We start from the raw sequence: 18,761 nt of genomic DNA on the forward strand, positions 1-18,761 counted from the left end.
CCTCAGGTCTAATTATTTAATAATGCTGATGGAACCCACATTTGTATTAGAACTCACTCTAATGTTGCTTTATACGCGGCCTTTTTAAATAGGGACCGAACCATCTATTTTTTGGTGCCCGCTTTCTTCTGCTAATCAGAGGGCATGAGGTGCGTCAAGAGGGCCTTCAAGAGAACAGCAGAGCCAGAAAGACGATTTCTATCAGCCGGCAAGGGTCACGTGATTGCAATCTCTCTCTGTAGCGTGGTGTCACCCCAAGGATTACAGTCACCCTTTATCGGCCAATTTCAGACAAGATGCTGTAGAGAAATTCCCACTTGTTCAGAAAGCTGCTGGGAAGCAGGCCCTTAATACAAAATGTCAGGAGTACATTCTGACGCTTCAGGTGCCAGCCGTGTTATCCGTAAAGTTTGAGATTGTATTAATATTTTAACTTAGGCTTATAGGATCTTTCTGAGCGCCAGCCATGCCTAATTAGCTGACGCTGGGCGTCCAATGCTCGGTTGAGAGCCCGTGTGCCCTACATTTGGGGACGCTGACACTCCTGAGAGTCTTCTGACCCCCATCGTACGGACTGTCGGCCCCACCTGGACCCAGGCCCATGTCCCGCCCCTTGGCTTTGAGGGGACGGAGCCATCTATCTAGTCACTTGCGTTACTGTCTGAGCTGTTATTGTGCTGTTGTTTGGGAGGGACACAACCTGGCCCGACAGGATTCCTCCAATGCCTGTTCCATGCTAATGGCACATACAAGCTTCTAGTGAATTTTCATGGTAACATTTTGCTTCCCAGCAACTTCTTAGTAGATTAGATGTTTTACAAATATCTTGCTGTTGTGGGGAAGGGTATTTTCTACATCGGTTTCAACTTAATTTTTTTTCTTTCATGAAAATCTTGGGATAATTCTTCAAGACAAAGAGCATAGGGATCATACGTTTTCTGTAAGAAATTCAAGGAATTCCCAGAGATCATTCCTCTGGGATCACCACCCTGGAGAATCAAAGCTCTGGTTGATTCCTGTGACCTGATCTTTCTTACCTACGTGTATGTGTTTGTATGTGTGCAGCTGTACATTGGGTTTCCATCCATCCATTCATTCTGGACCTTCCTGGAGTACCCTTCTCCACAAGATAGAGAGCTGCACCTGACATTTCAGGTTCCGCATACTTAAACTGCCCTGACTGAGGGCCCTATAGTAAGTGCGCCATAGTGCACCAAACACAATCCTACCTCCACCATGCAGGGCAGGTCACGAGACAGAGCCTTCCTCCTTGGCAAGCTCATGCCCAGGCAGGGACAGGGCAACCTGCACAAGAAAACAATGCCACACGCTGCTTCTTCTCCTAGGTGATTCTAGGGCAATGGATTCCTACGACGTCCACATTTCAATTTCACTTGCTGCATTTGATCTGTTTGTTCACTTAGCTCCTTGCTCTTAAGAGCAAATAGCCTGAGGAATTTAACAACTTATAAAGGAGAATTAAACTGTAGGTCAAGAATCATAGTAAAGACCCACAGGTACGTACAGGTGCGTTTTTACTGTGATGACATGACACCATTGCAAAGCGTATCTTAGCACCAAATTCTGCGACGTCTATGGAGTGAGCTTCCACACGCTCGGTGTGAGCTCGCACATCTGTATCACACTTAAAAGTGGTCCACAAAATCACACCAACAAAGGCCTTTTCTTGTATCTCATCAGGATCTGAAATTTAAGACTTTATTTCCATAAAGCTACTATGTATATGAATAAATATCAACCTAAGCCAAGAAATAGGTATAAAAATATAGCCAGTATTGATTCTTTTTTAGGGCCTGTCTTAGTAAATAAAGTATTGATCTCTCCCTGTTGGGTTTTTGGCTCAATTCTGCTCTCCATTCCTCAGTGAAATGGATTCACTGGGCTTGGTTATTCTCAGCAAGTAGTGATCCACAGAATAAAGGTGTGCTGCTTCCCCATGCCACTCTGGTCAGAGGACAGGATCATGCAGGTCTTTACGGAGACGCACGCACAGCGTCCCACAAAAGCACACGCTTTGAAGCCACACGCTCCAAACCTGTCTCCTCTGCTCGCTATTTTAATGGGCATCCCCCTTTGCTCTAGGAATTTTTACCCTAGAATTTGGTTAACTTTAAGAAACTTTCCTCTCACACCCTCGGTGTTGCATTGTTTCTCTTTTCTTTCTTTCTTTCCATTCCTTTCTTGGCTTTTTAGACTGCTCTTTGTTTTAGTTCTTAAATGTCATTTAAAAGGCAAGAACGTGGTGAGGAGGGGTGCGAGGGACGCGGCTGCTGGCTCGCTCCTGCTCACACGGGGAGGCAGAGCAGTCACAGTCACGGGGGGAGCTGGGAGCCCCCGCACACATGGGTGAGTTTTCACAAATATTTACTCAAATTCAACAAGTCCGACCTGGAAAAAAAATGTCTGGAAAGAACAAAAAATGCAAGTGACAAGTTACGGAAAATATTGTAACATACAAGACCATTTTTACGTGGAAGTCCAAGGAAAAGCGGGAAGGCCCTGTTTGCCAAAATGGGATACTGGATACGAGCGCAGGTGTCTGGTTCTCTGCTCAGCGCACAAGCATGAACGTCAGCGAGAACTCTCCCCGGGACGGACGGGCCCTCTCCCTCCGCGCTGGTTAGAGCTGGAACCAGGACTCCCATTTCCTGAACTCTGAGGACGAGCGCTCACCCTGTCTGCACTTGAGGTGTGGAACGGAAGGAGCCACACTTCTACCGTTCAAGCCCTTGCGGGTTCCACGGAAGCACCCTTCATGCCATGGTCTCCACCTGGCTTCCACGAGGGTCACTTGTGATTTGAGACATCCTGGTCAGTCTTCGTGCATTTACCAAGAAAGCTCAAGTTAGGAAAATGTCCACGGCTTACTATTTCAAATGACAAGCTAATCTCAAAGAATGAATTTAAATAGAGATATAGAGACCATGTTTAAGTTACAGCTTTACTGCCCTGCTGGAAAACAGTGCTTGGTACCCCTAACTCCTATTTCCCCTGTGTGTCAGCTGGGGTGCAGGATTACAGGATGACCGCAGGATCTGTAACATTCAACTGGTTACCAGTGTCCCAAAAAATAACCAACCAGCCAACAAACAAACCCACACAGTCTCTCGGACTCCAGATGAATGTCATTAACCTATGATCTGACTCTTAATAAGATGGGGAAAGGGGAGGAAAACAGCCATCCCATCTCCTTGGTTTTGGAAATTTTTCCCTATATTTAAGAAGTTTCAGGCTGAAGAGCTAACAGCAGGGTGTAAACAGTGTACTCTCTAGGCAATTGTATAACAAGAGGGCCCACAATTTTAGCGTTTTTGGTGCAGAACTGGCATGGTGCTACCCGCTCCATTCTCACTGGTAACCAAGAGGATTTCTTTATTAAAACCAGCATAGCCAGTACCCTAACCAGCCAAATAATTAACGTTGAATTTAATTCCATTGAATGGAAATTTAACAGCGACTACTAAATACCCAGAAGTACTACACTTTGCACGGCATTATACACAGTCCATGTCCCACAGCACCCTCCTGCCGTCCCCACATTGTCCCAAATCGTCCCTGTTAGAAGACTGATACGTGATTCAACAGTAAAATCTATACACTCACTGTCAGCCAAAAACCTTTAGCAAAGAGCCCAGGAGGGTTTGCAACACAATAAAACACAGTCACTGCTATCATCTTTTAATACACAATGTCATGATAAATCACCCTACAAATCATCTGGACTCAAGTACTGCTCAGTGTAGAGAGTATTCATCATTTTTAGCATACCACTACATTTTAGAGATGAAGTTTTAAAACAAGTTTTTAAACTGTAGTTTAAACTTGAAATCTACGTTTGGAAAAAAAAAAAAAAAGAAATCTAGATTAGAGTCCTGATAAAAGTTGGTTCATTCTTTCCCCCAACACCACAGAGAATCCTTCAGAGGACCGAATTTGAAATTACTTGCAAGAGATTTCCCTAAATTTGTGTCCAATCAAGTATTTGAGAAATCAAATTAGGTTCCTGCATTTGTACGTGTGTATGTATCTTTGCTATGGAGCACACAGTGTATATTTTAAGATTCCTATTTCCTTATGAAACAGCTTTGCTTTTTTTTCCCCCACAACCAAATTTAATGCTTTATTGCTAAGTCTGTTTGGTCCAAATTTGCAAAGGAAATTTAGGTTTCACATACTCTTTGGCTTCACCTAAAGAAAGAGTCAGAGTTTGTCAGGATGCCAAACAAATTTTCAAAATAATATCACGCATGAGATAAGCCTAGTATAAACAAGACAAATTTTCTTATCATGAAAGATATGCAGACATAAATGCAGACATTGACCTTTGGAGCTGCGACTTTGTTTTCTCTCTAAAAGGAGTTGAACACCACTTCTAGAATTCAGTGTGATTAGCTGAGGCTCCACACAGATCTGGAAAAAAAATGAGGAAGCATTACTAGCACAGCAAACACCAGGCCATTAAGTCAGTTACATTCCACAAAAAGTACAAGCTGTTGAGAGCATACTTTTCAGCTTTTATTATGGAAATGCTCAAATATGCACAAAAGTAGAAAGAAGAGTGTAATCTATTCCTCTGGTCTCCAAACCCACTTCCACAATGATCAGCATTCTCTTATTCTGGTCTCACCCTCTCGGTTTTGGCTAGAATATTTTAAAGCAAGGCCACTGTGTCATTTCACCAGTGGGTATGGGGATATTTAGAGAACACCAGCTCAGGGACAGTTCACAACTTGGAAGGAGCACTAGATACTAGGCATCGACTGAGAGACAGCTAGGTGTTTTGATTCACACTACTTTTCCAGTTGAGAACAACGAATTTAGAAAGGCTATTTAGAAAGGCTATGCACGGTTTTAGCTACCTAGCTGATGTGAACTACGCTAGCCTTAAAAGAAATTATTTTATATTACGGAATTTAATACTCTCCATTTGGGTTGGGAGGGACAGACAAAATAGCGGCAATGCTTTTATGTTTAGTGTACGCTACACATTTCCAGATACTTGGTATCTCATTCCATACGCTGCATTTAAAATGAGTACGTGGCAAATCCTGTAGTTATGATGTTTTTAAATGTTAGGATTTGGTCTCAGAGCAGAAGTGCCAGGCAGTGAAGACACTCATGTACTTCTGTTTACACCCTGCATACAGTCTAACACATCCTCCACAAACACAGGAGCATCTATTCATTTATAATCTATAGGGTATGCTTTCCACCTTGCCTGGAATAGAGCTGTGTTTTAATCACATCCTGTACTATAGTAAGATTTTAATCATTTTCACTTCAAGACAGCAAAAGGACTCCTGGAAAAACCTGGGTTCTACGGCACAGGATATTCCTCAGCTAAATCTAATGATTTTCTTTTAATTTTTGCCTAGGAGAAAGAAACCATGTGAGGAAGGGGCCCCGTTTCCCATCTCCGCCAAGAGCAGAGGGACCCGGCGAGTCCTCTTCTCTCTGCTGCCTGGTGCCAGGGTGGCAGCCCCAGACTCCTGCAGTCTTGGACCCTTCGGTGAGATGGGAGACTTCATCAGACATGACAAGAATGTGCTCGGAGCTCACAGATATGCTGTTTCTTAACACAAGCGTGCTCATCTTATATTGGACATATGCTATGTTTTTTCCACTATGCACCATTTATTTCTTTTTGGTGGGGGGCGAATGCCTACGAACCCTAACATTCTGAAGACTGTGAGCATGCCCCCATCTGCTCATGAGTAACTATTACAGATAAACCGAAACAACGCGTGTTACATAGAAAAAAGCAAAATTCATCTAAATGCCAAGTTCATAATAAATACAGAAAGTAAACTTTCAGTCAAATTTCTAGTTACAGAAGTATCTATTTTCTAAATGATTACTGATCTCTCTAAAACAATAGCTGAACATTTTACTAGATCTCAGTACAAGCATCTTGCATGCAGTATACATTCAGTAAAACCGTTACAAATGTACAGGTTCATAATACAAACACACACAACACACATACACGTGGTCACCCCTCTAAAACAGAATTCTGACTGCGGAGACCCTGGTGTGGCACTATTACACCATGTATTACGATTCAGCATCACTTCCCCAAGATAGGGTAGGCGTGACCTGCTCTGGTAGGAAACTTACACACCTGTGTATCAGGGCACCAAGGAGTTCTTCTGTGATATGACAGTCTTATGTTTTACACAGTGGTCAAAAGTGTTCCTATACATTAAAATACATCATTTCTTTGCTGTCAGTGTAGTCGTTTATGGGGATGGCTATCACTGGGTGCTACTCTAGCTTTTTCTAGCAATAATATTTCAGTCTGAAAAGTCCTCTACCATGTTAACTTTCTCCAGTAGGAGATTTTCCGTGGGAGGCATCTCGTCTCTTTTAAAGATTAGTTCATGTTCAGTGTTCAACTTACATGGTTTACAATACTCAGAAGTACAATTGGTGAGGAAATATCACCTGAGAACACCCACTGGCTTCCCCCTGTTCAATCACGATGTCACCAGTCACCCTTTGCGGCCCTGGCTGAGGTAGGCAGTTGTTTTTTGAAAAGCAAATGCTAATTACAGGTCATCTAGTTTTACTCCATCCTTGAAATATTGCTCATATTGTAGGTGTATTTTTAAGCTTACGCTTTCTCAGGGCCGATATTTTAATTTCTGACTACAGCTATGTAGAAGGAATGAACAGAGGTCATTAACATTATGGAAATTCAGTCAAGATGCTGAACTTGGGAACACAGCCTTCCCCAGAATCTTAATTCGGGGGGGACACCGTATGAACAGTGAGTGAAACTGAAGCTTTTCTGGACCACCTGAGTAGGCGTCCACAGAGCAAATTATGTGTATTGACAGTAGATGATTATGACAAGTCCAAACCCTCTATAAGGAAACAAATAGGAAAATAACTATTTCAAACACTGTCTGTTACATGTGTACCTCATCTGCGTCGCTGAAGTGTCTGAAAAATTTCAAAACTGCTTTCTTTGGGAAGTTTGGCTATGAACTTATATGAATGTCACAAACTTCTACTTTATATATGCAACATCAGTGGAAAAAACCCTCAAACTGCTGAACAATCCCCACTGTGTCATTTCAGGGTATTGTTCGGCATATTCCACTTAAAACCAGATTTTAAATAGAAAACAACCCATTTATCTACTCTGTAAGGAAACTTCCACTGTTTTCTTAGTGGCAAATTCACGATCTTCTTGCCTAATGACTTCTGACGCTGTCAATATTTATCTACACACATATGATGCGTGTCCTTTTAAGGACTTTGGCACTAGGTTTGATACAGTGGACGTGTGTGCGTGTACTGTACTTTCTTGTAAACACCTGCTAAATGCTGAATGTCTCAAGCTTCCACGTGGCTTACAAAGTGCCCTGGCTTTAAATCACTGTCTTCACATGTATCCCTTCCTCTTCTTCCCAAAGGTACCCAGAGAGAACAGAAACGTGTCCTACACCCTGTGCATGTATTAACCATCATCACAGCCACAAGACTGGACATCAGGTCAGCCACAGAGAGGGCAGGGCCAGCAGGTCCAGGCTCCACCTTGTTATGTAGTAAACAACGCCTTCTGCTCATTCCCTGTGGCCTGTGTGCAGTGTGTGTCTAAGAATCTGAGTTAAATGTTATTTTCTATCCACTAAGCCAGAAAAAAAAATTTTTTTAAAGATGTAGACCATCTGGGAAAGAAACCTGAAAAATAATAAATAAATACATACATAAATAAATAAAACCAGCATATTCTGCCCCAAACAAACAAACAGAAATCTTAAAAATTTTTCTTAGAAATTTAGAATCCACCTTCTGCTGGTATAGCAGGTATTTAAATTAGGACCTTCTCCTTGCCTAGGTCAGGATGGAAAATTCAGTCTTTAGAAGTAGCTTTTTTATTGTAAAGGCAAGTGCTTCAGGGTCACCCACTTCTCAACAAGAAGGCGCTCCTTTGCCTCCGGAAATCAAGGAGTCTGGATGCATTTGAAAGGCAGAGGAGGAACCAGAGAGGAAAGCTCCTCCTCGATGCGAAGACCCAGAACCCTGCGCCAGAGCGAGGCTCCAAGGAGACAGAGAGGCCGGGTCTGCGCACAGGCTGTGCTCGGCTGAGCGGAGGCGCGGCTCGGGCCGCGAGCACATGTTACATCAGACACAGTACCTGATTTTCCACTGCACAGCTTGTCAGCGAAGTGGTGTGCCTCCTGCGCGATAAGTGAGAATATTTCCTCTTCATACTCTTCTATTATATTCTCGCACTGCGGAGACAGAATGGCAACAAACTCCAGGTCTGGAGACACACTGGCCGGGCATGTCGGGCATCTTGTCGGGAAGGATTTAGCAACATTTTATTATACATACAGGATCACGTAGCCAAGGCGGCCTATTTTGGGGGGCCGTTTTGGCTTAATTCATCATTGTCTCGGATTAGCCCTCTTCCCAGAATGTTAATTGCATCATTTCTTGGGACTTAACCAAGTCATTAGTCACGTTGGGAGTTGTGTGAGGGCCAGGAAGGAAAGGGTTCTTTGTGTTTTTCTTCCTACAACTGGAAACGCGACCACAGGAAGAAATGGGTTTGCTCCTCGTAAGGAGCTGAAAAGTCTCAGTTGTCTATTTTTAAAAGCAACTTAAAGAACACAGGTCCTTGAGGTGGTGGACCAGTCTCCTTCTGATTTAACAGAATAATCTAGGCTGGGGGTTGAAAGTGACAAAGCGATTAAGCTTCCCTTCGCAGCAACCCTAACAAACGCATCTTCGGCTTCACTGTGGAGAACTTGTCTGATGGTTACAGAAGTTTTCTCCATACCATTTAGAGATCCAGACTCAATTTCACTTTGCTAAAAAAAAACAAAAACAAAAACAAAACCTGACACTGCAGGGTAGAGGGAGTTCAACTTTGCCCCTGGATCAGAAAATCTTAAGTATCCACTGAGATGGGTCTTCGTTAAAGAACTAAGTGGCACTTTCCGGGAGTCTGAAGTTCCTGAAGGGCATCCGTGAGAGACTTGTGAGTCAGCTTCTGAGATCATTAAGCAAAGACTCCAAAAATCTTAAGTGGCATTTAGGAATATTTAAATTCCACCTGAATGTGTTTATTTAAAACCTGCGCCACACAACCACATGATGAACACGGCCATTGCTACTCCACAGTACTTTTAGCCCTGAATTACTGCCCTCACTTTTTAATTAAAATGATATCTCCAAATGTCAGCCACAGCCCTCATTTCAGGGTTTCAGCAGGCCTGACATTTTGGCCAATGCGTGAACTTAATACATTTTTTAAACAGGCCTGCCCATCATTGTGTGCAATTCAACAACATTAAGTAAAGGGAAATATATTGCAATATATTCTGCCAGGCACATTCTAGCGAGCTAGAGGTCACCATTCACATAAAATCAACATTATACTGGAAGACAATTTGGCTTTATGCCAGCGATCCTACCTAAGCCTTTGTTTAACTTAGTTTGTGCTAAATTTCTTCAATTAACTAGGGTGGTGGTGGGGGGAATCTCTTCCGTGAAGCCTGGGAGGAAAATGATTACGTCAGTACTCCTCCCCCATTTGGCTCTAAAACCTTTGAAAATGACACACTTTTCCATTTGGGTTTTTAACCTACGACCTCACCCTTCTATGCAGACCTGTCAGGCCTCCCTGGGCCTCCCTGGGCACCAGGACAGGTCACTTGAGCGCACTGTGTTCAGGTCTCTGGGCCTGGGGAGGGCGGATCACTTCGGGGTGCCAGAAGCCCTGGGGTGTCTCAAAAGGAGAGCCCTGAACGCGCGGCTAGCCAGCAGCAGCAGGGCAGCCCAGTACACAGATGACACTGAATGTGCCCTCTGCTGCCCCGCGCCGCAGCTCGGCGGCAAGGAGGAAGCGGCGGAGGACAAAGGGAGCACCCGCACCGGGCTCCCCGGTCACATGGTCCCTCTCGGAGGGAGAGCGCTTACCGCGAATTTCAGAGGTTTGTAGGCGTCAGAGTAGTAATAGAACCTCTTATATTCTCTGTATATCTTGTCTCCTTTCCTCGGGGCGTATCTCCGGAAATACTTCTCCTTCGTCACAGGGTCCTCGTCCAGCTGGTAGTCGTTCATCCGCTCGCACACTTTATCCAGAAGGTCGACGAGGAACGCCTCGGACTGCACCAGGGGGACCTAGGGAGAGACAGATGGCGGGGACACTGGGCTTCGGGGTGGGACTGCGCAAAAGAGGGTGCTGGGAAGGCGAGCGGACTCGCTCCCGGCCCCGCTGCAACAAACGCGCGCGGCTGTGCGCGGAGCCTCGGCCCCGCGGGCGCGTTATTGCCCCACTTGAGGTCAGCTTAGGTCTACGAAGAGAGGGCACGGATCTGAACGCGGGCAGAACCTCACACTCAGACTGAAGGCTACACCCATGCCCGCAGTCACTCGTAAAAGTTGTTGAACGCGCACAGTAAGCGTGAGTCACAAAAAGGAGAGAGACAGAGAGAGACGGGGACTTGTTCTGGCTTCTCAGCGCCCATCCGCTCCCTGGGCGCAGAGCTCCCCTTCTCCCCGCGTCCCGCGGGCCGCGATCGCCTCCGCACGCCCCTCTCCCGCGGCCGGCGGACCCGCGGGGCCCCAGGATCCGCCTCTGCCCGGGGCGCGGGTCAAAGAGCACCCGCGCCCTTGGTGACCGACACAAAAACGTGCGGGCCGTCCAGACAGGTCAAGGCGCAGGAGCTGCGTCCCGCGGCTCCTTCCGGAAGGGGGCGTGGAGCCGCCAAGGGCGCACGGACCGCGCCGGGGCCCGCGCTTCGCGCCTTTCTCCCTCTCCACCCTCTGCTGATCAAAGTAGGAAGTTTGCCTGACAACCGCGGTGAAAGGGGCTGCATCACAAATGAACTCGGTTTCTGCAGTGTTGATATATCCAGCCTCCTTTGTCCCCTTTCACACGCAGTGTGAGCCCTTCCGGTGCCAGCGACCGCGCGACATTCACAGGCGCGCCCGGGCGCACAAAGGGTCTCCGCGCTTCGCCGCCATCTGGCCGCAAATCTGATCCGCCAGCGCGGCGGAATTAACATGAAAGGCAGTGCGGCGGCCGGGCTGATTATAAACCACCCGGTGCCACCGTCAGCCCGGGTTCAATAAGGACTCAACTCTGTACAAACACGTTCAAAGGAGCCCGGAAGACGAGAGAGTTAGAGAAAAGCGCCACTCCCCGCCCGCCGCACCTGCCGCGTACAGGTAAAGCCCTTGGCCCCAAACTTGACTGAGTTTGACTTTGAGCCGCCCTCCGGGCCCAAGCGTTCACTTTGCAATGAAATGCTTTGTTCGAGAATATGCCACAGCCCGTACTAAGTCCCTAAAGTACCAAGGTTAAAAAGGAAACGACCCATGAATGCTCTAATTTTTTAAAAAATGTCTACTCGAAGTGCCCATTCCAAATACAAGCTGCTTTTACGTCTGTGCTCGAACGACGGCCTGCAAGCTTTGGAAGCTGTAAAAAGAAATACACAGGTTAACAAACAAAACGGTAACTTTATCAACGGATAGAAATCAAGCATTGAACATGTGCGAGTCACTGAAAAAAAGTTCTAAAATGCAAAGGTAAATTCTTAAATGACAATTAGTCCAGGCAGATCATTAGCAGAACGATCAGGGGTGTAACTGCTTGCTGAGATGCCTGTGTTTTTAAGTGCAGTTCCCCATCTGAATATATGTATCCGTTTCTGGGTGTCAGTGAGGCAGTATTTTTCTTGAAAGTGAAGAATGGCCTCTCCTTTGAAAATCCAACTGTAATCTGGAAATTCACCCTCCCCCTCCCTCCCCCTGCCCCTCCCCCCTCGGGAGAGTAAACAGAATTGATGCTTGGGGGTGGGGACCCTGCCGGGCCTGGAGGGCCAAAGGTCTGGGGGTGGGGGGGGCTCTGGAAGCTCAGCAGAGCCCCAGCCTCAGACACCACGCACTTCCTGCCAGCCAGGCTACCGAGCAACTGTTTGGTTGATGTTAATTGTTTGTATTTTTAAACTGACCCGGCCTTCTGCGGGGGAACCTCAATGCCTGCATGCCAAGGCCTACAGGACTGATTTTTGAGTGCCATGTCGCGGATCCCAGGCTGCGATTTTTTTTAATAAAAGAGTCCCCACGTGAAAGCCTTCTCCGTAAGACTGAATTGCTTTTCTTATCCCGAAAGTGTAATCTTACAGGTTGGAATCTAGCAGCGGTGTGCCTGTCTTAAAACAACTACTTTGCATTGAAGAACAGCGCGAATTTCTACCATTTTCTATGTCCGGGAAGGCTGACTAGCTGTTTGCTGCAGTTCGCTAGCCCTTTGGAGTAACGATGCTTTCAAAGTAGGACATGGTGGTGACAGATAGCTGGAAGACATTCGGTTACCTCGTCCACCAAAACAGAAAAGGGCACAAACCCAGGGTGAGAAAAGCAGAGGCCAGCATATTAAACAACATTGATCTGAAGTCCTGAAGCATCAGATTTCTCAAGAAAACATTTAAGGAAAAAGGGGGTTATCAGAGCAGCTCTTTTCTTCAGTGTTTATTTTCCTTTACGAGTCCATGTTTGCAGTATACAATGATTGCCTTCCTCGAGGGGAGCCGGTCCGTGTGCACACACATTCTGATTTTGCTAAGTTAGACGCGATTAGAGTTTAACATGATTCTCCTTACCTGAGCTACCTGCGAAGAAAATCTAAACACCGTTCATACGTCACTGAGGCTCTTTCCTCCTCAGATTGTCCCGACTCTAAGGGTGCAGTAAGTACTGGGACAAGCGGAATAAAACTGAGTCTTTCTGGACTGTGACGGTTTTGAATGGTGCTTGTCACTAAAGCATCTCCTATTGTAATCTTAGGGGAACCTTGCCGCTGCCCTCTAAGGATGGCCTCACAGATACTAACCTCATTAAAATATGAATGGGAAGGGCTGCAGCGGCCACCGCGGCAGTATCCGGAGAAAGCCGAGAAAGCTGACTCACAGGCACCGTTTTCTGCTCTGCCCTGCTTTTCTCACTTGGCCGAAGTTGGAAATGCAAACGTGACGTGGGATCACTGCATTGCTATTTTGGAGTCCCCCCACCAAGTGAACCCTAACTTCTCCACGTCCTGACACCCTCCGACAGCTCTAACTCATTGTATGTGTAGTGTCTATTTCCTCCCTGAGACTTCTGACCTTGCGCCTATTAAGTAGCAGCGGTGGTGGGGACCCCATAGCCCAAGTTAAAAAGGAAAAAAGTAGTAGAAAGTTCTGGCTTGGGTTCCTCCGGGAAGCTGTAGCCAAGGAGTTTATTACAGGCCACGATGACATACTTTAATAACAGTCAATTACACGATGCCGCCCGTGTTTTTTCATTACTGTGTCTCTGTTAATCTTGTAGTAAATTTCTTGGTTGATAGCTATCACAATCAGGCAGGAATACAATTATGTGACCGCACAATTGGATGTGGAATCTGGCGTTGTGGTGTGTCTGTCTCTGCCATCACAGCCCAACTGTCGCCAATAAATTCCATGCGTCTCTGTCGTCCTTTTGGAGTTGCCTTCATATAGGAAACCGGTACCTAACGTGTTTAGTGACTGACAATTAATTTCACATTGTTGCTTTTTCTTTCTGGAGGGTGGGTTAATGTAGAAATTTTAATTGCACTGTGGCAAATATTGCATCTAGTTTAATCACTAACTTTTCATCCATAAAAAATGGAATCACTGCTGTTAGTTAAAAAGTCAATATTTAGAAGTGAAAAATTCAGAGTTCCTTGCTTTAGGCTACAACAGAAGCATGCATTCAGAAATTCTTGTAAGTGGTTGAGATATATAATTAGCTTTTATGTAGTTTGCTGTGAGTTACTTGTAGGATGCTTCCTCATGTGCAAACAGCGCTGACCGTTTGGTTTTATTAGACATTATAATTAGAAATCTAAAGGTGCTTATTTTGATGAGGAGTAATAAAAACTGATAATTGCCTAGTGTTTCACATATCAGAAGAAATGAACTGCGTCTGAGCCTCATCAGTAAGACGTTTGGGGTGGCCCTGCCTCATTTAAACAGCAGAGGTGACTGCCGTGTAACTGACCTCTCCTTAGTGTCCCTGCTGGCCGGGTACTCTGGGCTCACATGGGTGACCGTGTGCCGTCCGTAACACCTTGGAGGTGAAAACACGTACGACTTGGTACAAATAACCATGCATTTTTGAAAATAACATCTAATTTTTACCTCCTGTCATTCGAATAATGGAAATCAGCCCTTCTTATTTAAAATAAGACAGTCAACAAGTGTTTCCTGTCCTTACTATTTCTGGACAAATATCCATACTGTATAGGCTCAGGTGTTAAGAAAAAATAGTAATTAAATGAGGACAGTGTGATAGTGGGGTTCCCAGAATTCAATCACTGTTTAAAATTCTGGGTGATGCTTTCATCTTAGCGGCAAAGTAGAAAAACAGTTGTGTACTGGCCATTTCGTGTGCTGAAATGGCGCACAGGAGTGTCCAGTAACTCAGTTTGACTTTTCCCTGAAGTTAAAAACATATACCTACTTTGCACTATTAAGTATAAAACTGGCACTGGCTTGGCGTTCCTGTTCTTACAAATGTTCTGTTAGTCTTCAAAAAAGCCGATTAAATTTCAAGCGCTCCAGGTAAAAGTGACCCCCGCTCTCTGCAGGAGAAAGGCCGTCATCTCCCACCCCATGACAGTCGTGGAAGCCAGGGTTGGGGCTCCTGACTCACGCTGTGCGTCTGGCTCTGCCTCCAGCTGGCACAGCTCGGAGGATCCGCTCATTTCAAAAACAAAAACAAATAAACACTTACTAGGAAAAAGAGAGAGTGTCCAAGGGGCAGCAGCCATGTCTCACGGCACACATGGGTGTGATAGGAATTGCTTATTCACTTGGCGAATAACCATCGAGCCCCAGCTACACGGCAGACAGATTCACGGCTCTGAGTCGACTTTCTTAAAGAAAGCTCTTCCCTGGTTGTGAATCAAAACTGAAATAAAATCCCCGGGACAGACTATGTGCGGTACAGGCCCGGTAGCTAACTGCTGACAGTGTAACTAATTGCTAGCCCCAGAGCCAAAGCTTCCTCACAATCTCCCTCTCTCCCAGGATTGTCCTGTTACTGAAAACATCAGGCTGCCACTCTGTCTGCAGAGAGCCACCTCTGCCAGGCTCCTCCCAGGGCCGGAATGGTGCGGTCACATTTTGAGATTCTGTCACTGCCTTCCCCAAATTTGTTGTCTGAGCACAGTGAGCCGAGGAAGGAAATGGCAAAATGCCCTGGTAAAGACCGGAAGTCTAAGAGGAGAAGGGACAGAATTGGGCAGTGAGTTCAGCTCTGGGCGTTCACAGCCACAGAGGTGAAGTTGCATGCGCGTGCACACTCGCACACGCATGCACACAGATTATGCAGAAGCTTCTAGCGGGGGCCGTAGCCAACAGCAAACTGGAAGACGCTGCCTGGCTCCTGGGCGAGGGTGGGGACAGTGGCCAGTGCAGGCGCCGCGGTTCCTGGCCCAGGAGGGCTTGCCGCTCAGGAAGGCCTCCGTTACCCGCCCTCCGCAGCCTCCCTGGGTCTGCAGCCCTGAGCTCCCTGGGCCCTTCTGCCTCCCAGGAACAGGCCTGGAGGACATCAATACATCAACCCAAACTGAACCCGAGGACACACAGCTGGTTCAGGGCCTTGGACACCCTGCGGCCCCATTCTTGGAAGGACACCAGTCACCCCCTGCCCAAGGACCTTGGGACTGCAGGCCTTCTGTTCTTCGGGGTGCTGACATGAGCCCCTGGTGCACCTCACAAAAGGAGAGGTCTGGGTGGGTAGAGAGGGGCGCACTGGCCCGAGGAGTCCCTTTGGCGGGGAGGCTGCACTCCTGGGGCCGCCTGTCTCTTGGCAGGTTTGCGTCATAACTGGGAACAGAAGAAAACAGGAGGTCTTGGCTGCGCGGAGGGCAGTCTTTTCCAGCAAGGAGCAGGAGCCCTTTCTCGATGGACAGCCCCCGGGCCTGGCTCCAAGCAGCCAGAAAGATAGCTCTTCCTTGAAAATGTTTTTACTGGAAAAAGTTACGCCTCTACTGAATTTCGTTTTTAAAAACCAAAAGGATCCTAAGGGCAAAAACTAAGGCTCATAGCCAGACACTCCCGGATTTCCTCCTCCCATAACTGTTCCTGGTACATGTGGGAACGTGTGTGTGCGCGCATCTACACGTGTGACCCCGCGTGCCCTGTGTGCACATGGCGAGTGTGCGCCTGTCCCTTCCATCTCACACGGGTTGGCCCACAGCAAGCCCTCTGTTCAGCCGTTGCTTCATCCTTCTCGCTAGGTAGGCTGTGAGCCTCAGCGGGTCTGGTCTGCATCCAACCAAAAGGCACAAGCTGCTGCCCGGGTGCAGCAGGAAGCTCTCATGTGTGGTGGCTTACAGGTGAAATCCACTCATGGGGCACAGATTCAAGAAGGCCAAAGAGAGCTCTCGCAGACGTGAGTGATGAATGGGACAGCTGTGAGAGCGCAGTGCTGCAGTCTTAGTCACGCGCTCCCCAGTATTCCTGGGTAAGTCTTGCCCTATTCTATCCCAGTACGGTAGTTTTGAGGGAGACAGGAGAAGCGTTTTAAACCCCGGTGCCCAGACGAGGCGCAGGTGGTAAAGACTGCGGTGGGCGGCTCACCCAGCACCTCTCCAGCTCGCTCAGCTGCGTGGCTGTCTCTCCCTCACTCCACGCCCACAGCAGCACAGACCCTTCAGTTTTCAGATGGGGATACAGAGGCACAGAGAGGACAAGGCATCACAGGCAGAGGCTGGACGGACAGCCAGGTGATCCTCGCCCCCAGCCTGGGCACATGGGGAACTTACTTGGATCAAGTGTGGCCTCAGCCAAGGCCGGGGTTGCTGGGAGCTCGTGGTGGCCAGGCAGGGTTCCCTTCCCCTGAACACTCCAACCCAGTGTCATTTCCGGGAAATAGCTCATCCTGGGATGACAACCTGACTGACCCTTTGTCCCTGATGGAGAACCGGAAGCCCGTGGCTTCACTGCTAGGACCAGGGCATCCTTTTCCTGCTCCAGCCCTGGGGTCTGTGTGTCTCACCCCCACCAAGGCACAGGCTGGGCACTGTTTCGGGCTGGCAGGTATCCCCAGAGTTCATTCCGTGAGCTCTTAGCCCAGGGACTCAGAGTATGCTGTGTCTGGAGATTAGGTCTGTGAAGAGTGACTGAGGTTAAATGTGATCGTCAGCATGGGCGCTGAACCGGCTGAGCTGACTGGTCCTTAAAAGAAGAGGTCAGGTCCCAGACACACGGATGGCCGGGCCGGGACGCGGACATAGAGAAGATGCCATGTACAAGCCAAGGAGACAGGCCTCAGCGGAGCCTTGTGACGCCGTGACCTTGGACTTCCCGCCCCTGGAGCTACATTTACACCCCAATCTGTGGGACTTTGCTAGGGCACCCCCACCTAATGTGCACGGTCACAGGCCATGTGGACCCCAGCCTCCAGCCTGGCTGGCTGTGGTACAGGTCCATCCGCCTGCATTTCCACAAAGCGACAGCAGCTGCCAGGGAGCCCCAGACGCCAGGCGATGGCTGGCGAGGCCAACCCCAATGCCAGACACCGAGCACTTGCTGGGGATTAACCACCCACGTCCCTGCACACCCGGAGTGGAAGTGGGCAGAGGGCTTGGAGTGGCCCGACCCCCACGCTCTGGCCCAGCTTTGCTCAGCAGACCATGGGCCGTGACCTTCCTGTCTTCCAGTGACCCTTTGGTGAATCGTGCAGTAGCGTCCCGATCTGACCCGCCGGGCGCTGAGGGGCGAGTCCTGCAGAGACTGCGCATTGCTCCTGTTCTCTCCACATCGTGCTGGCTTGCATGCACCTTCAGCGGCACACACTGAGGGAGCGCAGCGTGGCTGTGCCGTGCCCGTGACCTCGCCTTCCGGGGGCCCAAGAGCTGCCTCTGAATGGGCATCCAGAGCCTTGGTTCTCTGGTGGGATCCTGGGGATCCCGGCTCCTCCCAGACCCCTGAAAGCCCTGGGTGGTTTGTGGGCACAGTGCTGGCTTAGGGGCAGGAGGAGGAGGAGGGGCAGGAGTGCTGAGTGGCTGCTTGTGGTGACTTTATTTTCTGCCCTTGTGCCTTATCTAGAAAGAGGAGGCCAGGTGTGGTGGCACAAGCCAGTAATCCCAGCACTCGGGAGGCTGAGGCGGGAGGATCACTGTGAGTTCGAGACCAGCCTGGGCTACATAGGTGAGCTCAAGGCCAGCCTGAACTGCATAAGGAGACCCTGTCTCTAAAAGAAAAAACAAAAAACAAAAAACAAATAGAGCAGGCTCAGGACAGAGACATTGACCCCGAGGCTTGTCCTTGGATATGCGCTAGGGTAAGCCAGGACCAATGCCTCGTGCTCAGCTCCAGCAGCACCAAGCAGCCTCCTGGAAGCACCGAGCACCCCAGCCCCTGAAGGGTGCCGACCCAGGTGAGACGCAGAGGCCAGTGGGACAGCTCGCTGGAGAGTGAGAGCTCAGCAGTACTCACGGAAGACGAGGCGCAGCGAGGGCGTAGCTGGTGCCTCCATGGCTCCAGGTCCCAGGGTCAGCTCTGTTTTGGCTGCGCAGGGCTGAACTTCCCCGGATCCCTGGTCGCTCTGGCCATTCTCCCTCGCACATGCCCCGGGCTCCTGGAGGACACCCCGGGCGGGGGCACAGTGTCTGAGGCCCCTCTGGACGGGGCCACGCTGCAGGGCAGAGAAGCCCAGGGCCACATGGGGTGAGTGTGCTCCTCCAGTCAGGTCCTTCTAGA

General features: G+C 48.4%; 1 protein-coding gene across 1 annotated transcript; it reads right to left on the reverse strand.

Annotated features, from left to right (window-relative positions):
• Window positions 1-4,344: 4,344 nt before the first annotated feature.
• On the reverse strand, window positions 4,345-10,675 carry Cnpy1 (canopy FGF signaling regulator 1). The gene is made up of 3 exons (XM_005404863.1): window positions 9,958-10,675; window positions 8,168-8,264; window positions 4,345-4,431 (listed from the first exon to the last, which is right to left on the reverse strand). The coding sequence occupies exons 1-3, from the start codon at window positions 10,099-10,101 to the stop codon at window positions 4,394-4,396; spliced, it is 279 nt and encodes a 92-aa protein (XP_005404920.1). The 5' UTR covers window positions 10,102-10,675; the 3' UTR covers window positions 4,345-4,393.
• Window positions 10,676-18,761: the final 8,086 nt, after the last annotated feature.

The sequence above is a fragment of the Chinchilla lanigera genome, unplaced genomic scaffold (genome assembly GCF_000276665.1).
Source record: "Chinchilla lanigera isolate Chin_1 unplaced genomic scaffold, ChiLan1.0 scaffold00090, whole genome shotgun sequence".
NCBI classification, from domain to species: domain Eukaryota; kingdom Metazoa; phylum Chordata; class Mammalia; order Rodentia; family Chinchillidae; genus Chinchilla; species Chinchilla lanigera.